The sequence below is a fragment of the Dipodomys spectabilis genome, unplaced genomic scaffold, assembly GCF_019054845.1.
Source record: "Dipodomys spectabilis isolate Male_0828 unplaced genomic scaffold, ASM1905484v1 ptg000297l, whole genome shotgun sequence".
NCBI lineage: Eukaryota > Metazoa > Chordata > Mammalia > Rodentia > Heteromyidae > Dipodomys > Dipodomys spectabilis.
In genome coordinates this window covers 4,163,524-4,188,243 of record NW_024870974.1, presented here as the reverse complement: position 1 = coordinate 4,188,243, position 24,720 = coordinate 4,163,524, and the positions used below count along the sequence as shown (strand labels likewise).

At 41.2% G+C, this 24,720-nt stretch overlaps 1 protein-coding gene across 4 annotated transcripts in view; it reads left to right on the top strand.

Annotated features, from left to right (window-relative positions):
* Nucleotides 1-23,166, top strand: part of Npnt (nephronectin) — a 69,449-nt gene extending 46,283 nt beyond the window's left edge. For all 4 annotated transcript variants that reach the window (XM_042701650.1, XM_042701649.1, XM_042701651.1 and 1 more), the window contains 4 exons: nucleotides 11,251-11,337; nucleotides 11,792-11,890; nucleotides 19,549-19,805; nucleotides 21,470-23,166. In XM_042701650.1, coding sequence (XP_042557584.1) covers nucleotides 11,251-11,337; nucleotides 11,792-11,890; nucleotides 19,549-19,805; nucleotides 21,470-21,565 — 539 coding nt within the window. In that variant the 3' untranslated portion in view covers nucleotides 21,566-23,166. The remainder of the gene's footprint in view (nucleotides 1-11,250; nucleotides 11,338-11,791; nucleotides 11,891-19,548; nucleotides 19,806-21,469) is intronic.
* Nucleotides 23,167-24,720: the final 1,554 nt, after the last annotated feature.

The window sequence follows — 24,720 nt, the reverse complement described above, 5'->3', positions numbered from 1 at the left end:
TTAGTTCCCTTGCCCATTTAGTAATTGGTTTGTTAGGTTTGGGAGGGATTAGTTTCTTGAGTTCCCTGTATATACAGGATGTTAACCCCTTGTCTGATATATTGCTGGTAAATATTTTTTCCCAATTAGTTGGTTGTCTTTCTAGCTTAGTTGCGATAGATTTAGCTGTGCAGAAGCTTTTTATTTTAAGGTAGTCCCATTTGTCGAGTCTCTCTCCAACTTGTTGTGACCCTGGGACTCTGTTCAGGAAGTTCCTTCCTATGCCTATTAGTTCAAGTGTCTCTCCTACTCTGTCCTGCAGTAGTTTCAGAGATTCAGGTTTAATGTTAAGGTCTTTAATCCATTTTGAGTTGATGTTGGTGCATGGTGATAGGCTGGGGTCCACTTTTAGTTTTCTGCATGTGGCTGCCCAGTTTTCCCAGCACCAGCGGTTGAAGAGGCTGTGTTTCTTCCATTGTATGTCTTTGGCTCCTTTGTCGAATATCAGCTGGCTGTAGGCCTGTGGATTTATATCTGGATCTTCTATTCTGTTCCATTGGTCTTCGGGTCTGTTTTTGTGCCAGTACCATGCTGTCTTTGTGATTATAGCTCTGTAGTAGAGTTTGAAGTTCGGCATGGATAGCCCTCCCATATTGTCTTTATCCCCTAGAATTGTTTTGGCTATTCTAGGTCTTTTGTTGTTCCATATAAATTTTTGGACTGTTTTCTGTATTTCAGTGATGTACGTCATTGGGATTTTAATAGGAATTGCATTGAATTTGTATATTAATTTTGGAAGTATCACCATCTTTACTATATTAAGTCGGCCTATCCAGGAGCATGGGAGGTCTTTCCATTTCCTAGTGTCTTCTGCAATTTCTTTCTTTAACTTTTTATAGTTCTCATTAAATAGTTCTTTTACATCTTTGGTTAGGTTAATTCCTAAATATTTTATTTTTTGGGAGGTTATTGTGAATGGGGTTGCTCCCTTTATTTCCCTCTCTTCCTGTGCGTTATCAGTGTATAGGAAGGCAACTGATTTTTGTGGGTTTATTTTGTATCCTGCTATTTTGCCGAAGTGACTTATGATTTCTAAAAGTTTGGGGATGGAGTTTTTGGGATCGTGGAGGTATAGTATCATGTCGTCTGCAAAAAGGGATAGTTTCACTTCTTCTTTCCCTATGCGGATCCCTTTAATGTCTTTTTCTTGCCTTATTGCCCTGGCTAAGGGTTCTAGGACTATGTTGAAGAGGAGTGGAGACAGTGGACATCCTTGCCTTGTTCCTGTTTTTAGGAGGATTGGTTGTAGCTTTTCCCCATTAAGTATAATATTGGCTATTGGTCTGTCATAAATGGCTTTTATTGTTTTTAGAAATGTTCCTTCTATTCCTATTTTCTCCAGAGCTTTTAGCATGAATGAATGTTGAATTTTATCAAAGGCCTTTTCTGCATCTGTGGCGATAATCATGTGATTCTTGACCTTGGCTCTGTTGATATGCTGGATTACATTTATTGACTTACGTATGTTAAACCATCCCTGTGTCTCTGGGATGAAGCCTACCTGATCATAGTGTATTATTTTTTTTATGTGTTTCTGGATTCTGTTAGCTAGAATCTTGTTAAGGATCTTTGCATCTGTGTTCATCAAGGAGATTGGCCTGTAATTCTCCTTTTTGGTTGGGTCTTTGCCTGGTTTGGGGATGAGTGTGATATTGGCTTCGTAGAATGAGTTTGGGATAGCTCCCTCCTTCTCTGTTTCTCTGAAGAGCTTGAGGAGTATGGGTATTAGTTCTTCTTTAAAGGTCTTATAGAATTCTGCTGTGAATCCATCTGGTCCTGGGCTTTTTTTTGTTGGAAGACTTTTGATAGCTTCCTGTATCTCATTATAGGATATTGGCTTATTTAATTGGTTAACTTCTTCTTTGCTCAGTTTGGGTAACTTGTATTTCTCTAAAAATGCATCCATTTCCGCCAGATTTTCTTCCTTTAGAGAGTATAGCTTTTGAAAGTAGTCTGTTAGAATTGTTTGGATATCTTGGGTACGTGTTGTGATGTTTCCCGTGGCATCCCTAATCCTATTAATATGGGTTTCCTCTCTTCTTTTTTTAATTAATCTTGCCAACGGGCCATCAATTTTGTTTATTTTTTCAAAGAACCAGCTTTTTGTTTGGTTTATTTTGGTTATGGTTTTCTGATTTTCTAATTGGTTAATCTCTGCTCTCAATTTGGTTATCTGGCTTCGTCTAGTAGCTTTAGGTCCCATTTTTTCTTGTTTTTCTAGCTGTTTTAGTTGCAACATGAGATTATTTACTTGGTCTGTCTCCATTCTCTTGATGTGGGCACTGAGGGCAATAAATTTGCCCCTCAGGACTGCTTTTGCTGTGTCCCACAAGTTTCTTTGTGAGGTGTTTTCATTTTCATTGAGTTCTAGGAAATGCTTTATTTCTTCTCTGATCTCTTCTGTTACCCAGGCCTTGTTAGGGAGTGTGCTGTTCAATTTCCATGTATTAGAGAAATTTCTGCGGTATGCTTTGTTATTGAGAGCTAGCTTGATTCCACTGTGGTCAGATAGGATACAGGGGATTATGTCGATCCCTTTGTATTTGCTTAAGTTCCTTGAATGAACTATGATATGGTCTATTTTGGAGAAAGTTCCATGAGCTGCTGAGAAGAATGTGTACTGTGTTGTTTTAGGGTGAAATACTCGGTAGATGTCAGTTAATTCCGCTTGAAGTATGGCCTCACTTAATTCGGTAGCTTCTTTGCCAATCCTCTGGTTGGTAGACCTGTCCTTTGGTGAGAGTGGCGTGTTAAAGTCTCCTAGTATTATCGTATTGGGATCTATTTTATTCTGTAAGTTTGAGAGCATTTGTTTAACATATCTGGGTGCACCGATATTTGGGGCATATAAGTTGATGATGGTTATATCCTCCTCTTGGATTGTTCCCTTTATTAATATGTAATGTCCGTCCTTGTCTTTCTGTACTGATTTTAATGAAAAGTTTATTTTGTCAGATATCAGGATAGCTACACCTGCTTTCTTATTGGGGGAATTTGATTGGTAGATCCTTTTCCACCCCTTCACTCTGAGTTTGTTTGTATGTTTGGCTGAGAGGTGGGTCTCCTGAAGGCAACAGATGGATGGGTCTTGTTTTCTGATCCAGTCCTCAGTTCGTTTTCTTTTAATTGGCGAATTCAGCCCATTTATATTAAGAGAAAGTATAGAGAGATGCATTGTTGTCCCTGCCATTCCGTTTTCCTAAGTTTTTCTTCTTTCCTTTCCTCCTGTGCTTGCTCAGTTAGACTTTGAGTAATGCCTGTTTGGGGCAGGTCCCAGTTCCTGGTTGCTTTCTTCAGGTTGTGTCCCCCCTCTTAGAATTCTTTGTAATGCTGGCTTAATGTTTATGTATTCATTTAGTTTTTCTTTGCTATTAAAAGTTTTCAGTTCTCCATCGAATGTGAATGCTAGCTTTGCCGGGTATATCAGTCTGGGTTGGCAGTTATTGGCTCTCAGGGCTCGTATGGTGCTTTCCCAGGCTTTTCTTGCATTCATTGTTTGTGTGGAGAGATCTGCAGTGATTCTAATTTTTTTCCCGTTGTAGTATAGCTCCTTCTTCATTTTTGCTGCATGCAGGATTGTTTCCTTATTATTCAGATCCATCATTGTTACTATTATGTGCCTAGAAGTGTTTCTCCTGGGATCTTGCTTGTTGGGTGTTCGATAAGCTTTTGTGATGTAGTTAAGATGGTCGTTTTTGAGGTGGGGAAAATTTTCATTGACTATCTTGTTAAATAGGTGTTGCATTCCCTTGCTCTGGAATTCCTCACCTTCGTCCACTCCGATTATGCGAAGGTTAAATTTTTTAGCATTATCTGCTTGCTCTTGAATTTCCCTTTGGTTTAATTTGAGTGATTTTTCCATATCTGTCACTTTTTGGTCCAGTTGGTGTATTCTGTCTTCTGTATCTGACACTCTACCTTCCATTTCATTCACTCTGTTGACCGTGGCTTCTATTGTGGTTTGCATGATGGAAATGGATCCCTTTATGGATTCAATGTTGGTTCTCAGAGTACTGATCTCACCTCTCAATGAGGTGATATCAGTATGCATTACCTCTAATTTGGCGTTTATCTCACTTCTTACTGAGGTTTGTGCAGCTTCTATTTTTGCATCCAATTTTTGTTTGATATCCTGTATATCTTTTGATAGTTCATCCTTGTGCTCTTTCAATTTCTGATCCATTTCTCGCTTTATTTCTTGAGTCATTGCCTCCAGCAACCCTTGGATGTAGTTTTTGTCTTCCATTCCTGCTTTGCTCCCACTGGGGCTCTCCCCTGCGTGGCTGCTGGCTTTTGAGGTGAGCTTGCTGTCCTGGGTAGTGGTAAACCTTGTGATTTTTCTCTGTGATTTTCGCATGGGGGTTCAGGAGACTGCTCTTCAATCTTGTTTTGGTGTGTCTGTCTTTGCTTGGTTGCTGATTCTCTATTGGTAGAGAGAGTCTGTGTCTGATCTGGATTCTGTTGGGAGCCTATTTCCAGCTGCTATTCACTTAGGATTCTCAGCTCTCTGCTGTAGCAATTCCCGCCTTTGGAAGGGTTGAGCAGCCTAGACTGCTTGTGTTTGCTCCTGCGGGTGCTCTTGGGAAGATCAGATGCTCTGGATGCACTCTCCCAAATACTGGAGTCTGCTATGGGCTCCTGATGTGTTTTTGTTTGTTTTGGGCTGGTTGTGGGCTTGAACTCTAGGTTTGGGTGCTGTCCCTCAGCTCTTCAGCTCAGGGCTGGCACCCTACCATTTGAGCCACAGCCCCACTTCTGACCCTTTTTGCTTTGTTCAGGCGCCGGTCCCCTGGCCTGGTTCCGGCCCCAGCCTGGAGCGCGCTCGTTAGGCCTGTGCTAATGTGTATACCACCTTGGTTATGCAGCCTGGAGGACACAGTTCAAATTTCTTCTACTGTTGGTAGTCTTGACCCAGGGGCACTGTTCCTGGCTTGAGCATTTAAGCTCCCTTCCCGGGGCGCTCTTGCTCTGGCCTGGCCAGCAGAGTGTGCTCCACCGGCTGGTGGGGCTCTCGAACAGTTCCCAGTTTTAGTGGGTCCTGTGGTCCGGGTGTTGGGGTAGGGAGTCTAGGTCAGGGTCTGGGGATTCCCTCCAGCTCTGGTCTCCCTTGATGGATTCCCTGTCCCCTGATGGGTACTCACCCTGTAGGTCGTCAGTTGTTGTTGCAGTCCGTCAGTTGTTGTTGCAGTCCGAGTTCAGTTGGGGTGGTTGCGGGCTGGGTTGGGCGGCCCCCCGCCGGGTCGTTGCGATCGCGACAGGTCCCTTTGTGGCGCTGCTGGTGCCGGGCGGCTTTGGCGGGATGGAGCCTCTCCGCTCCGGTGGAGAGTGATGGGTGGGGTGGGATCCTCCTGGAGACTCCCGGCTGGTAGGTTTCTCTGTTCCTGGCGATCCGCTGTTCTGCAATCCGGTACCTGGTGATCTGCAAGCAGCCCCCTGTGTCTCTGTGGCTCCGGCAGCCCCTGCCGGGCCGGCTGGCCGGCGGCTTGGCGCACTGCCGCGCGGCCAGTAAAGGTTGGGGGAGGGGTCTTCGCTCTTCTCTGTTCTGAAATTCTTCTTTTCCTCTCTTTCTTTTTTTGTTATTTTCCACCTCTGGTTTTTCTCTGAGTGTTCGTCTTTTTGTTGTTGTCGGTCTCTTGGGGAGATTAAAGGTTGGAACTCGAACTCTCTTTTTGGTTGGAGAGAGCTGTGGCGTTTCCCTACTGCCCCGTCGCCATCTTGAGACTCCTCTCTTTCTTTTTTTTTTTTGGTCGGTCATGGGGCTTGAACTCTGGGCCTTGGCGCTGTCCCTGACTCTTCAGCTCAAGACAAGTGCTCTACCACTTGAGCTGCAGCGCCACTTCGGGTTTTAATTGGAGATAAGAGTCTTATGGACTTTCCTGCCTGGGCTGGCTTTGAACCATGATCCTCAGATCTCAGCATCCTGAGTAGCTAAGATTATAGGCATGAGCCACTGGTGCCAGCTATTACTTTTCTTAAAAATCTATTACTTTTTACAATTTTTGTGTGCTGAAATCTGTTACCTTGACAAATTACTTAACTAATTAATGATATCTTGCTGGAAAACAGAAATACAACAAGGATTCTGGGCATGATCACACAACCTGTAATCACAGCTACTCAGGAAGTGGAGGCAGGAGGGTTGGAGTTTGGGACCAGCCTAGGCACAGTTAGTGAGATCATATCTAAGAGTAAAATCCAAGCAAAGAACTTAGGGGTGTGGCACTTACCTAGCAAGCATGAGGCACTAGATTCAATCCCTAGTACCAAAATCAGAAGGGAAAAGAAAACACATTGAGATAGACAGTGCTACACAATTTCTCTAGTTATGCTATACTGCACATTTTTGGCTAATATTCACTTTAAATGTACAATATGCACATTAAAATGTATTTGATATTTTTATAGCTGGATTGTTAATAGGATTCAGAAGGTCTAATTTTAGAGATTCAAAGAAGAATAAGAGCAGCTAGATGTTTGTGGCTCATACTTGTAACCCCAGCTACTCAGGAGGCTGAGAGTTGAGGGTTGAGGTTTGAAACCAATCCACGCAAGAAAGACTATGAGACACTTTCCACCACTTAACCACCAAAAGGCCAGAAATACAACTGTGCTTGAAGTGGTAGAATAATAACATTGAGCAAATAAGCTAAGGGACAATGCCCAGGCCCAGAGTTCAAGGCACAATCACACACATGCACACACACACGAACACACACACACACACACACACACACACACACACACACACACACACACACACACACGCAGAGGAGAAATGCAATGCTAACGACCCAAGTCCCATACTTCCCTCCTTCTATTTTATCCACTTAACTTGTATAATCAGCAAAAACAGCAGCAACTCATTAGCTGACTTAGATAACTGTAACCCCTCTGTACATCACTTTGACAATAACAGTAACTAAATTAAAAAAAACACAGCAACAATTAGGGTGAAGTACAAGTTCAAGAGCTTGTTGTAAGGGCTGTGAAGGTGGTTCAGTGGTAGAGCGCTTGCCTTGCATGCATGAGGCCCTGGGTTCAATTCCTCAGCACCACATAAGCAAAAAGAAAAAAGCTGGAAGTGGTGCTGTGGCTCAAGTGGTAGAGCACTAGCCTTGAGCTGAAGAGCTGAGGGACAGTGCCCAGGCCCAGAGTTCAGGCCCCACGACCGGACCCAAAAAAAAAAAAAAAGAGCTTGCTGTAAAACAATGAATATACTGTTCACTTCATGGGATCTACATACATTCTAGAGGCAAACAGACACTTTCCAATTTCCTCAGATAGTAGATGCCTTGAAGAAGAAGTACAAGATTATTCAGATACGGGGGGTGGGGAGTGGAGGACGGGTTCAGCTAGTAGAGGGAGGATGAATGTTGAAAAATCTGTGAAAACTATTGCTTATACTGACACATCAAAGAAGAGTTACTGTGAGCTAGGGCCCAGGAGAATGAATAGACAGCCATCAGTGTCTCTGCAGAACTTAACAGGATAAGCAGCAGTGGATGAGAAGTGCACCAAATGAAACTGGAGATGCATGCAGACCTGTTGATGTGTTGTACTTTATCCTCTCAGAAACAGGAACAGGAAACCTCTGAGGGCTTTAACAGCAGAGTGACAAGATCAGGTATGCATGTGAAAATTATCGTTCTTCTGCAACATAAGAAGAGGAAAGTAGGTCTCATGGGGCATTTAGGATTAAAATGAACAAAATAAAGAATGAAGATAGGCATCAGTGGCTCATACTTGTAATCCTAGCTACTTAGGAGGCTGAGACACGAGGATGGTAGTTCAAGACTCTTACCTCTAGTTAACTAGCAAAAAGCTGGAAGTGGCTCAAGTGGTAGAGTACCAGCCTTGAAAAAAAAAGTCTAAAGATTTCAAGCCCCCAATACTGGCCTGTAGTATGCATACATGCATGTGCATGCATTTGCGCACACACATACACACATGTTGCTATACTTTAAAATTTTCCTCAACATTTTTCTATTGGTCAGTGTTACATCCACCAAAAAGTATCCATGTCTATTACACCTCTCAGGTACTTGCATGACTAAATAGGAGTGTGCAGCTCTTAAAGCAAGCAGGCAGTGAGTTTACAACCTGCTAGTTTGAGGGACTCAGCTCTTTTCATGACTATGGAACTCAGGGCCTAGAGGAAGACAGCAGCCACAAAGAAAGAAACAGCCCAATTGGGCACCGGTGGTTCACACCTGTAATCCAAGCTACTCAGGAGGCTGAGATCTGAGGATCAAGGTTCAAAGCCAGTCTGGGCAAGAAAATCCGTGAGACTTATCTCCAATAAACCAGTGCCCAAAGTAACAGATAATGGACAGGTCTTTAAATTCCTTAGATTGTGTCCCAGTGAATGGTAGTAAATGTATTCATGATCAGCCACTGCCAAATTAAGTAGCTGTTGGAAACTTTTTTTTTTTTTAGCTTTATATTTTTTTACAAAGCATTTGGTGCTTTGTATGTTTCTACATGGGGATATTTTCAGTTTGTTCTTTTTGAGAAGTCTGGTCTCAGCCTCTCCCGTCTTTTCTACCTTATCCTCTGGTCCTTTCTGTCCATCTCAGCATACTCCAGCCAGGATCAACACCTTCTATAAATGCCCAGAGCACTTTCTCAACACTAGCTACCTGAAGCCCTCCCTTTTAGTTGATCCCAGTACTATCCTTTCTGCTCAGAAACCTCCGATTCTTCCCTTGCTCAGTGTAAATGGTTCTTACTCACATAGAGCCTCCTTGGTCACCCCTGATAGAATAAGCCCTGGTGCCTGGACACCTTTGTGCGATGCGCTCCTCTCATCCATACGAAGATCATTTGGGGTGAAGACATACCTCAGTGGGAGACATATCTCAGTATTAGGTAGAGTTATGCACTTGGCTGTTGTACATAGGCCTTGGGTTTAATTCCCAGCAAAACAAACACACACACACACACACACACACACACACACACACACACACACACACACACACACACACCTTTATTTGTCACTTAACTTTCTTTCATCTGGGAAGAAAAAGGGTTAGAAAACTGTCACGCTGCCCTTACAATATGTACTGCCACAATTGTGCTGTTAATATTCAGAGATGATTTGTATGTTACTGGAGAAGAGAACAAAAGCATGTTTTTTCTCATGTTTTTTTACATTTTTGTACGTCATGAGAAATGATGCATACTTCCCCACAATTTTGTAATATGCCTCATAAATATAGACATATTCTCCCTCTCAGAGTCTCCAAGTTAAGGAAGGAAAGCTGTAATTGGGCGTCATGTTGGTTAGCCATTGGTGGTACATTGATTACTAGAAGAGGTGTGTTCCTAGAGCTTGTCTATCTTCTAGTATCTCTCTTTTTTCTCCATTCTTCTTCTAGCAATGTATTTTTACAGCTATGTATTTGTGACAATATATTTTGTGACTATGTGTTGTAAAATGGGCAGAAGCGTCACCATTTTAACTTTTGAAATAAAAAGGAAAAAAAATATACCAGGAGCTGGGAAGGTGGCTCAGTGGTAGAGCGCTTGCCTTGCATGCCTGAGGCCCTGCGTTCGATTCCTCAGCAAAAAGAAAAAAGCTCGAAGTGGTGTTGTGGCTCAAGTGGTAGAGTGCTAGCCTTGAGCTGAAGAGCTGAGGGACAGCGCCCAGGCCCAGAGTTCAGGCCCCACGACCGGACCCCCCCCCAAAAAAAATACCAGAAGTGGTAAGCTAAAAACACTAAGTGCAAATATGGGATTGTCAACTTACAAAACAACAACAACAACAAACCCTTCTTGCTAAAAATAATAGGAACATTGAGAAGAGAACCTTTTGAGTGACAGTGGGTTTCATGGCGTTCTATATCTTTTACTCCCTGCCTTATAAAAATAGAGCTAATTAATTTAAGGTCTGGCAAAGAAAAGGGAGTGTTCCTTGGCCTGTGGCCAAGAATGTCCCTCACTACCCTGAACATTCTCAACAGATTCCCCTTCTCTTCAACCAGTGCTCCAGGCCATCCTTTGGCATTTGTCTCCCTCCTGGCCCTTCTCAAAATTCAGGATTGTAGTATTCACTTTCTCCACATTTAATGTCTGCTTCTCCTACCACAATTCAGGCTGCCCCTGACCCATGTCTTGTTGGTCTTGCTGGCCCTACTTACCCCATCCCCCAAGTACCCACCACAGGCATCAGCATTTGCTCTGAAGCACATATATATCGGATGAATGAATAAATATGTGATTTAAATGAGCCAATTATTGTTAAGTGGATTCTTAAGCTCTATCCCACTTGTGTTGTTTAAGGGAGTGTGATGACAAAGAACAGGGGTTTCTGACAGGATCTTTGCCTTCACTCAGTAAACACTTACTTAGTGCCTGTCACCAGGTCAAGCCCTGGAAATGCCTCATGAATAAGATGTGATCCACTCCCTCTAGAACCTCAGAAACTAGCCCAGGGGACAGGCGTGTGTGTGTGTGTGTGTGTGTGTGTGTAAATAACTATAGTTTCGTGCAATCGTGCAAGAGAGGTGTGTGCACAGAGCTGTTGGTGGACAAGGAGAAAGAATTTACTTCTTCCTAGGGCATGAGAGTTTGCAGGGAATCAATGCTATTTACGTTAGGCCTTGAAAAAAAGGGGGAAGTTTGGCAGGTTAATTAGCAGGAGAGAGCACTGGGGTCACAGACATGAAAATGAATGGCATGTTTGGATAGCAGTGTGTGTTTTGATGGGATGGGTTGTAAATCCTGCAGCAAGAAGTTCGTGTTTGATCTTAAAGGAGCCAGGGACCTGCTTAAGAGATGAAGGCTATAATACACATGTGTTAGTGCCCAACAATGGGCAAGAGTCCTTTGGGAAGAAGTAGATGCTGTGTTTAGAAAACCCAACCTTTCACTGCAGCAATAAGTATTTTCAATTAGCAAAAAAACCTTAATTTACATTTTCCATCAAGATGAATTCAGAGAGAGAAATTGTTCTTTGGCAGAAATCTTTTAAAATTTATTTTTCAGATAGAGTTATTTAAATTTTATGTTGAATTGTTAGACTCTTTTGTACATGATATGTCCAAATTGTACCCAGATGTTATAACATTAAATTATTTCATACCTCTTTATTTGTGATATAATATCTAGGTCTTTCCCCCCCGGCCTCTTATTAAAGATAATGCTGAATTCTCCATACCTGATTTTATTTTTTAAAATATAAGAATAAAAAACACCTCTCTTTTGTAGTTCCACGACAGCCGTCAAATGACTTATTTGAAATATTTGAGATAGAAAGAGGAATCAGTGCGGATGATGAGGCGAAGGATGACCCAGGTAGGAATTGTCCTAACATTCTGTTCTGTCCATTTCATGGAAATGACGGATGTTGCTCCTTGTTTGGTCTATGCTGGAAGATTATATATTGTCTTCTATTTATTTTTCACAACTTGGTTAAATTAAGCAAAGAGAACCATGAGTCATCCCCTTTAAGATTTAATAAAGTAATATTTGAATGGTGAGAAGGAAATCATATTTTCTAAGTGGTAATGTCACAAGGCCATGATTTGGCAACACTTGCATGTTCTATTTTTGCAGCTGAGCCAGGCATGCACAATGGTGCTGGGAAATGATTCATGTAATTTCCTTTTGATCTCGTGGATCAAAAGCCTGGGTTATTAAGTGTGGACAGGAGAGAACACTTGCTATACAGATAGTCCTAGATCACAATCGCTTGTTGTGATTTGTTGAGTGTGTATGGCTACTCATCTGTTCTGGTTATTTCCTGTAGGTGTTCTGGTACACAGCTGTAATTTTGACCATGGACTTTGTGGATGGATCAGGGAAAAAGACAGTGACTTACACTGGGAACCAATCAGAGACCCAGCAGGTAAAACCCATCTCCTTGAACTCTTTCTAGTACGCATTCAGTTTGATCCTGTCTTCTAATCAAATATATTGTGATGTGCCTCAATGTTTATTTAATAAAGGTGGTTTACAAATACATCATGCTCAGTATTTCTAGACTATCATCTTTAAATTAGTGAACCAGATTGATTAATCAGTCTCCCAGAATTATATTATGGGATACAGTACGTAGTCTGAAAGCTAGGTTATTTGTCTCAAAACTCTTGGTAAATTAAACATTTGGACCCATTTTAGCAAGGCATTTGTAATATCTCATTCCCAGGAATAAAGCATTTGTAACATAGTCATAAATCAGCCATGCTAATCATCCCTGCTGGCTGTCTCATTTATGCCCTTTTAATTTTTAAAACAAAGATTTGATCTGTAGAAGCCAGAGACAATGGAGACTTCTATAAAATTGTGTCTATATCTCTGTTAGATGTTAGAGAAGCAGTTATAAATTGCCACCAACTATTCCATAGCAGAAAGTTATCAGAAAGGCAGGTTTAGACATAGACTCTTGGAAAATTAATAGACACTTCAATTGTACTTATGTTTTGTCTAGCTTTAGGAAGCAAAGTTACATGTTGTTTCTTTCCTCCCCTCAGTAATTAAATATTTTCTGAGTGAGTAAATTTAATAGAAGAAAGGTGAAGAATTTAGTTTCTCTTTTCCTTTTTTGTTTTCCTGACTCAAGATTCTAGGAATAAAAGAAACCAAATATAAACAAGAAATATTTTGTTCACTTTAGAAGCCCATTTTCTTAAGTACTATGCCAGCTATTTAGAGAGAACACAGAACACGTAGAGCTGGGTGCTGCTGGCTCATGTCTATAATACTGGTTACTCAGGAGGCTGAGGTCTAAGGATTGTGGTTTGAAGCCAGCCCAGGCAGGAAAGTCTGTAAGACTCTTATCTCCAATTAACAGAAAGCCAGGTGATTCTGTGGCTCAAAGTGATAGAGCACTAGCCTTGAGCAGAAGAACTCAGGGAGAGCTCCCAGGTCCTGAGTTCAAGGCCCACCACAACCAACAACAGCAACAAAACATGGAAATTAATTTCAGGAAGCTTATGATTTATTAAAGCAGTTATTCTCCAGACTTTTACAGGCACACAGATCATCTGGGGTCTTGTTTAAAATGCAGATTTTGATGCATTGCTAATAGGCTTCCTAGGGAAACTTATGGTACTGGTCCTCAGCACATATTGAGTAGCAGGGTATTAAATAATTACTCCCAGCTGTATTTATTAGATACGTTAAGATTGAATTCTGAATCGTGATAGGCATTTTAAGATAAAAATTTGAGGTAAACTTAAAAAATGAATATTCAATACATTCTAATGGGTTTTCAGATATCACATAACATCTCCTCTAGTACACGGCCATTTATTCTCTTGAGTTATTTTCACTCAAGGTTAACTTTGAGCAGGACAAAGGAAAGGTTGATGCCCAGAGAGTTTTCTAAGGCCCTAGAACTGAAGCATGGTGAAATTTAATGTTGCATCTTAGTCTTCCAAAAATATATCCAGGCCTCCTTTCACACTTCCCATGTGGTTTCCTGGGCAGCACAGGGCCCAAACATCTGTGTCACTGTTCAGATGGTCCCAAGCATGCGGTGTCATGCCTGTTCTAATTAAGAATACCAGGTCTACTGCTCTGGAATAGTTTGCTTTAAGAAGGATCCTGGGTTGTCATGGTTGATAAGACCATGAAAAATAGTCATGGCAATAATGAATAACTCTTCTGAATGAGTAACTTATGCAAAACTCAGTAGAATTCTTTGAAGTTCCATGTAGACAGTCTGTGTTTGTAGATGGTCTTTGTAAAATAGAGTGATTCTTTTAAGAAGATAAACACTGTATTTTAGAATGAATGTAGTATTTGGAGTATCCTTTATTGTTTGTAAATGTTTAAGTTTTTTTTTTGAACCAAATTTCCCTTGCCCTCTGCTATAAAAATGAGAATTGATTTGGAAATCAGAAGAGTTAATGAAAAAAAATACTGTGGAAAGGATCATGGCATGGTGTTAGTAGAGAGGCAATTGAAAGGAAGTAGCAGGTGCCTGGGTGTTGGGATGCCTCCTTATGATGGGTTCTGGCCCTTGGAAGTTGCTTTGGCTTTTCAAGGGTGGGTCCAAGTTCTTACTGGATAAACTAGTTATTGAACTTAGGTAGTGAAGATAAACTGACCTCACTGGGGCCCACTCAGAGCTAGAAAGGAAGGTGATTGTGTGTGCTGACATAACCACAACCAAAAGATGAGATTAATAGGCCACAATGAAGAATAAAATCTAATGAGGGTGACAATTCATAGTCCAGAAACCAACCTCAGAGCTGTGTGAAGGAGAACTGACTAAGCACTAAATTTGAAAAACGGTACTTTTCCAGAATGGAAATGGTTAAGTGCTTAATCCACTTTGGGGGATTCTTTCTGATCTGAATCTTAAAAAAAATAGAATTAATTGTACATCATTCAGAAGAGAATGATTTGCATAGAGAGATATCGCAGAGTGAGAAACAAGCCAGAAAATCTGAATGTTTAACCTAGAAAAGAAATAATAGAGTTGAACTGCTTTGCAAATGATTGACCCAGGGTTAGAGCTGTTCACTGTGATCACACAAGGATGAGAATTAGAGTCAGTGGGTGACAACTGGGGAGATGGTTATTGATTAAAAATAGGACAGGCTGATATGGTAGGCATGAGCTTTCTGTTGGTAGAAGCACTTGACTGGGTGGCCTATGGCAAGATGTTGGTGAAGGGTTTCAATATCAGATAAGGGTTGGTTGATCAGAAAGCTTAAAATTTTTTTCATTATCTTCAAGTAATTTTCCCCCTTGTTTGTTTGAACTAACGATATGGTCTTAAGAGTTAACGAGAAGACCTGTATTTTGAAACCAGAATGCCTGAGTTGAAACAGCACCGCAATTTATTAGCTTTGCGTTTAAGCAAATGACTTGAATTGGAATAATCAATGGCATTTGTTAAACTTACATATTTCAGAGATTTTCCAGTCCCTTGCTGTCAGCCATTGCCATGCAGTTCTGATCAGTTATACAGAGCACCTTCATTCCAACAATGGCTGTACTTCCTTAACTCGTTGAATGCCACAGGGGATCTAACTAGCCATCCACTGAGGCACCAAGAATGCTGCAGGGATAGCCCTATGCCAATATTGTTGCATGGCTGTTGAGTATCTCTGTAGAATAGATTGCTGGATGCAGAATTGCTGAGACCAAAGGACTTTTCATTTTGAATTTTGATAGGGTTGTAGCAGCTTCTACTCCCATCAACAAAATTTCAGAACCGTACCAACACAAACATAAAACTTATAGGTAAATAGGAAGCTAATAGGTAAAAAGACATCTAGTGTGAATTTTAATTTGTATGCCTTTTGTTCAATGGTCATAACTTCATATATTTAAAAACCATTGTTTGTGAAGCCCTTTCTCTTTTGTTTTTAGTATTGAGTTTATAAAATTCATTTGTGTAAAAAAAAATCCGCTTTGATGTATTGCAGTTATTTAAAAAAAATTTGTCTTTGATAGCTTTTTTCATTTTAAAAAGTGAAAATTTAGAAACTTAAATATTCTCCAATAAGAAATTGGCTAAATAATTAATGGCATTCTTAGAACTATGCAAAGTATCATTATTTCCTGACATAAAGAAATACTTGTGGGGCTGGGAAGGTGGCTCAGTGGTAGAGTGCTTGCCTTGCATGCATGGGTTCAATTCCTCAGCACCACATAAGCAAAAAGAAAAAAGCCAGAAGTGGCGCTGTGGCTCAAGTGGTAGAGTGCTAGCCTTGAGCTGAAGAGCTGAGGGACAGCGCTCAGGCCCAGAGTTCAGGCCCCACGACTGGACCCAAAAAACAAAAATACTTGTGATTATATTTAATGAAAAAAAGCAAGCCACAAAATTGTAAACATAGTAGTTCTTTTTTAAAAAAAAAAATTCATACTCGGCCAGGTCTGGTGGCACAAGTTTGTAATTCCAGGTATTCAAGCAGCAGAGATGGGAAATATTGAGGTTCAAGACAACCCTGGGCAAAAAGTTATCAAGATATCAGCCAGAAATAAGCCAAGTATGGTAACACAGATCTGTTGTTACAGCAATGCAAGAGGTGGTTGGTAGGAAATGGCCAGCTATGACAAAACCAAGACTAACAAACAAAAGGCCTTGAGTACAATTTCCAGGACTACTGCACACTCAGAAATGCATATTTACATACATGTATTTACATAGGAAAATTACCTTTGGGTTCAGCATTAGGATTCACTTTATCTGAGAAATTTCTTATCCAGACTGTAATATAGAAATACAGTCTAACTTCCTGAATCTTTAACCACACAGATAACACATAGGGTAATGGATAGTAGGTTATTTTCTTTGTAAATTAAAACTGTAAGCTGGCTCCCTGTGGCTGATGCTGGTAATCTTAGCTACTCAGGAGGCTGAGAGTTGGGAATTGCTGCTCAGAGGCAGCCTAGACAGGAAAGTATGAGATTCTTATCTCCAATTAAGCACCCCCACCCCCCCAAAAAAAGCCAGAAGTAGAGCTGTGGTTCAAGTGGTAGAGCACTATTCTTAGGCAAAAGAGCTCAGGGACAGTTCCAGGCCCTAAGTTCAAGCCCCAGGACAGGCATAAAAATGAAAAAACAAAACCAAAACCAAAAAACCACCAAAACTACAGAGATACCAACCAGTATAGAATTAAAAGTAAAGTGAAATTTTAACAGCTAAGCTTTTTAGTTAAGCATCTATAATTTACTTTAACTCCCCTTCCCCCATTTTTTGTTGTTTTTTTTTTTTTTTTTTTTTTTGGGTGAGGTGGGGATTTGAACTCTGGGCTTTTACCACTTGAATCACACCCCTAGCCCTTTTTACTTCCATTTTTTCAGATAAGATTTCATGTTGCATTTTGATGCTTGTTTCCCACTTCCTGGTACTTGTACCTACTCCTCCTAGCTTTAGATGTGATTCTTTTAACTGTTTAAAAAATGTTGAATAAAATGTGACATTTAAGCCAGCATTTTGGCATCAGAAGTGAAATTTTAATTTAATAGGTTATTTGGGATGTTTTCTTTTTAGCTACTATTCCAAGTTTGTAACACTTTCTTTGATAACACAGAGAATAATTCTTCCTGGTGACAGAAAGACCCCCTGGTGCAGATCAGTGGAGCATTTACAGTCCCATCAACACCACCTAACTTTCAGAGTTTTACAAAGGATTATTGGGATCTTTCTCAGGATACGGTGGCTTGTTGGGTGGTTTTGTTTGCGTGCAGTGTCTCGCAAAATGATATTAGTATACATTCCAAAGGGACTTAAGATAATCCTTATTTTCTTAGAACGTGAAGGTTCACTGCTAATCTTATATCTTTGTCTTAACCTGAGTCCTTGTGATGAGTCAAAACCTGAGTTATAGGTAGACATTTAAACTTCATGTAAATATCTTGGCCTAGAGTAGTTTTGGATTCATGTGTGGGAGAAAAGGGGTCAGGGGAGGAGGGAAGGGGGGGGAGGAAGAAAAGAAACAAACGTGATCTTTAATGGTTTAAGTACAGGAGTCAAGGCCTCTTTCCCAGTTTGGGGACATATTCTTGGAATAGCATTGCTGTAACAATGACCTTGAATACCTACTATGTGCTAGGTCAGGATGGTTCTATAAGGTTGCTCCCTACAGTAGCACATGGTAATTACCTAAAGGTGACTTGGTGTTCTCTTGAATACATGTGAACAAAAAGACATCCCGAACCTTATCAGGTCTTGTATAAATGAAGCATTAAGAAAGGAGATGAGAGCCAGGCACTGGTGGCTCATGCCTGTAATCCTAGCTACCCAGGAGACTGAGATCTGAGTATCATGGTTTGAAGCCAGCCTTGGCAGAAAAGTCCCTGAGACTCTAATCTCCAATAAACTACTCTGAAAAAGCCAAAAGTGGTGCTGTGGCTCAAGTGGTAGAGTGCTAGCCTTGAGCACAAAGAGGCTTAGGGACAGAGGCCAGACCCTGAGTTCAAACCCGAAGACCAGCAAAAAAAAAAAAAAAAAAAAGCAGAAGAAGAAAAAAAAGGAAGTAGGCTAGGCTGCTGGTGATTCACACCTGTAATCCTAGATTCTCAGAAATCTGAGATCTGAGAATCATGGTTCAAAGCCGGCTTGCACAGAAAAGTCTGTGAAACTCTTATTTCCAATTGACAAGCAAAAAACCAGAAATGTAGATTAGGCTCAAGTGGTAGAGAGCTAGCCTTAAACAAGAAAGCTCAGGGGCAGCTCTAAGGTCCTGTGTTCAAATCTCAGTACTAGTGTGTGAGTGTGTGTGTGCGTGCGCGCGCACACACACACACACACAATCAAAAAAAAAAGAGAGATGGTTTGTCTTTTAACTGAAAAATACATGAGATTTCTACAAAAGCAGGTAGATATGCTTAGAATCTTGACCACATTTTTCCTGTGGACAGATCTGGGTTGAAACGTGTTTTGAGTTGGCTGAGATTTAACAAAAGACAAAAAAGCAACTGCCTGGAGGGACTGTCATTTGTACTTGGATTACATTTCAGAATACTTCTGCTAGCTTTCTAACTTTCCCTTCAGAAGAAGCAGCTTAAATTAGCCGAGAGAGAGAGAGAGAGAGAGAGAGAGAGAGAGAGAGAGAGAGAGAGAGAGAGAGAGAGTGTGTGTGTGTCCTCTACCACTTGAGCCACAGTTTCCCTTGGGCATTTTTCGTAGTTAATTGGAGACTCACAAGTTTTGCTGCTCAGGCTGGTTTTGATACACAGCCTCCTGAGTAGCTAGGATTACAGGTGTAAGCTACCGATACCCTTCTTGTTCTTCTTTTTTAAATTGCAGTTTCCTAACAACAGAGGGAAGGAAACACTTAGGCCCAGGAAGATATACCATCAGAGTGACCTCTATAAAGTGAAAGATTTTATTACCATTTTTGTATTCACTAATACATGGTAGGATCTGTGAGTAAAACAGACTTACAAATTTGTTTTAATCTAAGCACTAACCTCCAAATAAAACAGATGCTGCTGGACGATGTGGGGGTTTCTCAGGGCTCCGGTCAACCGAGAAGTTTGGTGCACCCTTGTGAGAAGCACATCTCTACCGAGAGTTGGTTTTTGTGTGTTTGATTTTTAAGCAGAGAGAAGAGAGAATAAACAGATATTCTGCTCTTTAGATGACAATGTGATTTACTTCCCAGAGGTTAGTGAGCCACACAGAGAAAATTGTCCCCAGAAATTTAAGATGATAGCTACCAGATTATCCAGGCAGCCTGTCAGGGGGTGTTGAACAACATTGTCATAATTTGGTTAAGGGTCAGAAGGTGCTGAATACGCTCAATCGTAGCTTATTGCACTATCCACAGGAAGGTTTCAATTCTTCATTGTTGTGTCTTTGGCGCAATGTCTACTCTCTGTGGCAGAGTGTTTTCTGTCAACACCATAGAATTAGAGATGGGCAGACACACCATCACGTGTATTTCCTTACAAACTCTGTATAGAGTTCTTTACCAATGATTGCCACAGTCTGAAGATTATGAAAAGGGAAAAAAAAGTTCTGCCCATGCTGTTTGTGTGAGGAAAGGGATCTTGGCATGTGCACGCGCACACAAGCACACCCTGCTTTTCCCATTGCAGGTGGACAGTATCTGACAGTATCTGCAGCCAAAGCCCCAGGGGGAAAAGCCGCTCGCTTGGTGCTACCTCTGGGCCACCTCATGCATTCAGGGGACCTGTGCCTGTCGTTCAGGCACAAGGTGACTGGGCTGCATTCCGGCACACTGCAGGTGTTTGTGAGAAAACACGGTGCTCACGGGGCAGCCTTGTGGGGAAGAAACGGAGGCCATGGCTGGAGGCAGACACACATCACCTTGCGAGGGGCTGACATCAAGAGCGTAAGTAGTCCATGAAAGGAGGCAGCGCCAGGGAGGGTTTCCTTTCATAGGAGAGCCCTGGCGTGTGAGTTGGAAGAAGCCTTGCTCTGTGAATTCAGGCACAGGCAGAGGTTCATGGGATTTTCTGGGCATGATGACTTCATCCATTGCCTCATCTGCCTTCATTGCAACCCTTGACGCCCCCCCTCCCCCCTTCTCTCTACTGAAGGCCCATTGCAATAGAAATCAAATTTACATATAGAGGGGTTTAAAAAAATTGACAGGAAGTTCAAAGGGAGTGGGTGGTATGCTCTCTTTTGCCTGCATTTCTTTTTCCTTTGCTTCCTTCACCTTCCAGCTTTTACCATCATATATTATTGTGCAGAAGGCTATTTTTTTTTCTGGTTTTAAATGTTTCTATAAAGTCCATTTCCCCACCTTCCTCGGAGATCATAGCTAAGCAGCCCCCCAGTAGGGGGACCCCCGTATGGGAAGGGGGAAAGCTTTGATTGAACGGATATATCTTATTTTCAATAATAAAATAGTGATCGGTAGCAAGGAAATGATCTAAGAGGTGGCGCCAAACAATGATTGCATTTGGAAACCTGTCGTCTTTATGTCGATGATTCTAGAACTTTCCCTACAAAGAAGCGTCTGTGTTTGTTGGCATAGTTTCTGGAAACTGAGAAACAGAGAGAGAGAGAGAGAGAGACAGAGAGAGAGAGAGAGAGAGAGACTCCATTAGTACAGCTTTTAATAGAGCACCTGGGTTTTGTTTTACCCTTTGATTTAAAAGACATAGGCTTCCCCCCTTACTATTTATATTCCTTGGGGGAATAAGAGGAGGAAAATAAATCATTTCAGACCATAATACTGAAAAGTTCACCTTGTTTTAAAATGGCCCAAGGATGTTCTGCGGAAGATGCAATACAAGAGTAGTGGAAACATTTGGTTTTTACATAGGTTAAATAGACAGCATGAGTGTTTGAGTTGGTTTCATTTGTGGCAATGAGTAAATCTATACTAATCCAGAGGAAGAATTAAGAAATCTCTATCGGAGGCTGCATGACTATGATCATCTCCACCTTCGGCTCTCTGTTTCTGTGCTCTTACATTCTCTCACAGCCTACTTCCTTCTCTTTGGTTATCTTTGGCAAAAGTGTCCACTTCATGGCCACTTCTAATTAATCCAGAGTTTAGAATGGCTTTTTTTCTGTGTGTCTTATTTTTATTTCTGAATAGTCTTAGTATCTTTAAGTAGTTATACCAAGGAGCTGCCATTCGCCAAAGCAGTTTCTGAATACAGTGCTTCTTGGTCAATGTCACCCCTTTCAACTTTCTCACCCACCCCTCCCAACCCACCCCTTCCTTTACGTATCTTAATTTTAGGTGCTATATTAACAGTTTTTGCCCTTTAACCAGAGCAGCTTATGTGTACAGTGTAGAATGGCTTTTAAAAGAGTAACTCATTAAGGATACTGTGGTTGAGGAACAAATTGTTGCTGATAATTTAAATCTCTGGAAAGACAAGTCCCTGGTGCCACTGGCAAATGTGCTCTGATGGCTTCTCCTGGCCACGAAGAGGAATATTTAGCGTTGGGGAAGGGCCGCCTTTTCCTTTGTTAATGAGCAGGCATGGGGAAGGGAAAGAGGAGGCTTGACTGGTGTGTGCGTTCTCTCCCTAGGTCATCTTCAAAGGTGAAAAGAGGCGTGGTCTCACTGGGGAGATTGGATTGGATGATGTGAGCTTGAAAAAAGGCCACTGCTCAGAAGAACGCTAAACAGCTCCAGAACTAGCAATGAACTCTATGTTGCTCCCTCTTCTTTTTCCAATGCTCACCTTCTCCTCTCTCTTCCCTCTTAGCAGGCCCCGGGGAAGAGTGGGTCAGTGGGTCAGGAGGAAGGCTGGATGGTGAGCCTCATCTCATTGTCCGGCTTTTGTGCAATCCCAATGGACAGTGACACCCCCTCCCCACCCTTCCACGTCCAGGCCATGTGGGTGTTGCCTTCCGTGTTGTGTTTCCTTTAGGAAGGCCTTTGATGTGCATGATGACCTATATCGGTCCTTCATCCTGGTTTGTTATTCATAGCAAATTATGGGAGAAGTGTTCAGAAGGAATCTGTGCAAATAGCCATTGTTTTCTGTTTAGTGTTGTACCAAGAGTAGTGTTGACTTTCAGATAGGATGTACAGTGCACTTGTGAGACTGATCTGTTCTCCTCATGGCTGGCCTGACCTGAACTTTGACTTTTACTGCCATTCACTTTATAAAGGAAGGGTGTGTATAACATATCAAAATGCATTTACTCCTGTTACCTGTTATTTTTTTTTCAAAGACAAATTATGTAGAATGGGCATGGAATCCCCCGTTAGTATTACAGTGTTTTGTGTAAGTGTGCTATTAATATTAAGTATTTACGTGTTCCTAATATTTACAGACGCTAGTTGCAAGGTAAAAGGCAGCTTGTGATTGCTTGAGGTAAAAATTCCATGGTGAAATCTCATCCAGTTCCATGACTTCATGTTGGCAGCAGGAGAGAACCAGAAGAGGTGTCAGCTTGTAACTTTGGAATGATTAATTTTGTTTAACTGGCCTTGAGTATGTTATCTACCCAGGAAAGTAAATTATTTCAGGAGACAAGAAACTGTAGTTAATACAGAAACCCGCCATTATTTCATGTTATACTTCCACACCAACAGCTTGCAGGATCACAACATGGCTCTCCATCTGATAATCTCTAAGCAGCTTTGTAAATGTTGTGGTTGTTTCAGAAGAAAGATCCTATCTATGGAGGCCAGGTGAGAGGAAGTATAGCCGGAGTTCCACTAGAACAATTGGCACTCAATTTTCAATTGCACGAGTTTCAGCCAGTGAAGCTCCCAACTTAGACGCTGTGTCCAGTTAGAAGATGAAGCAGGCCCCCTACGCAGAGGCACTGGATCTATTGGGCTAAGAGTCCCACACTCAACTTCTATCTGTGCACCCCAACTCTGTATTCTCCTTGCATATTTTGCTTTTTTATTTTTTAAAAAAAGACACAGCTTTTTAAAAAAGTTACTCCTTAGGGCTTTTCTATATTTCTGATTAAGTAATCCAAACCATTTTCTGCTGTTTTTGCCAGGAATGACAAAGCTGATTAAAGGGTTGGAAAAAAAGATCTATGATGAAAAATTAAAGGAACTGGGATTATTCAGCCTGGAGAAAAGAAGACTGAGGGGCAAAGCATTGATGGTTTTCGAGTATATGAAGGGTTGGCACAGGGGCCATGGCCACCGTCTGTTCTCAGTGTGTACTGACAACAGAACAAGAGGAAACAGGCCTAGACTAGAGGGTGAGGAAGCATTTCCTGGTATGGACAGTTGTTGAATTAAAATCCTTTACTAAGAAAAGTGAAGATCCAGCTTTCCCTCTGCTTTAACTATCTATAATCTTATTTAAAACATGCTTACCTCAAGGTAAAGTAAAAGGTTACAAAATCCTCCAGATGTTTTGATCCTGTGACCCTGTGATCAATATGTAATGCAAGTCCTCAGAGCTAAGTAATTTTTGGTAGACTCTAAATTAGGCATTTCCCCTTTGACCTGCTAGTGGAAAAGCAGCAAAAGTGGAAAATGCCAACTCGTTAAAAATGTCTCTTCCTTTATGGCAAACCTAGCAGTATTAAAAGGCAAAGTCAATAGTGAAAATAAATAATTGTTAAAACTCAGCCGACCCCGAGCTATTTGTTTCTACAGAGGTTGTGATGGACAGGTTTTGAGTATCTTAGTAATGGCCTAAGTGAAGGAGATGTTAAAAACTATTTTCCCCCTTAGTAAAGGTGTAAACCTTTTGTTGCTCTAGAGATCATGTTAAGATACCCATCTCCATTTCTATCTACCAAGAAACAGAGAGGAGAGAAAATTTTGTCAGGTGCATTCTCTCTGCTTTGTGTAGGATGTGTTACCTTGACTACTGCAAAGTGTCATTCACAATAGCCCTGGACTGTCCCTTCAACTTCAATCCCATCAGTCCTTAACTAGAGTCTCCCAAAGTCCACAAAGAAATAAGGCACGGGGAAGGTCCTTTGTCATTTTGCTTGCTAGAGGCAAAGCTAAAGGAGGAATATAAGTCATTGAGCCTTTGAATACAGGCCAGCAAATATGGTCTTAGGTCCGTGTTTAATGACTCATTTCCTTTTTGGTCATATAACTGCACAGCTGAAGATGGAAGAGGAAAAGAATTGAAAATTTCCCTTGTAAGGTGCCAATAATGCATTGCACTACACTGATGGAAGAAGTTATCCAAAGTACTGTATAACACCATACTTATTATTTAATGTTTTCTAAAGTGAAAGATGTTAGTGGTTTTCCAAATGGCCAAAATAAAAACAACTCTTTGTAAATAAAAACTCTGCTGATAAAGTCGTTGTCTGTTGTGTGTATGTGCATGTGCCAGGAAGAGAGGCTGATGGACCTCAAGTACAATCCACATCCTCTTTATCACATTACTTACCTTTTATAATTTTATTATAGACATTTGCTTCAAGTTCTTTTATGGAAAGGCAAGATCATTCATAAGTAAAATATACAAATATGTATTCATTATAGAGGAAAAGCCTTTTACTATTGATTGTGTTCAATTATAACATTATATTTATACTCCAGTACCTTTTCTTGATGGAAAAAAAAACATCAAGAAATCATGGAAGAATAGAACTTAGTCCTTATCTGAACTAGAAAGAATTCATTCAATGCCTTCTTCACAACTGAGAGCTCTTTTTTTTTTTTTTTTTTTTTTGGGTCCAGTCGTGGGGCCTGAACTCTGGGCCTGGGTGCTGTCCCTCAGCTCTTCAGCTCAAGGCTAGCACTCTACCACTTGAGCCACAGCGCCACTTCTGCCTTTTTTCTTATGTGGTGCTGAGGAATCGAACCCAGGGCCTCGAGCATGCAAGGCAAG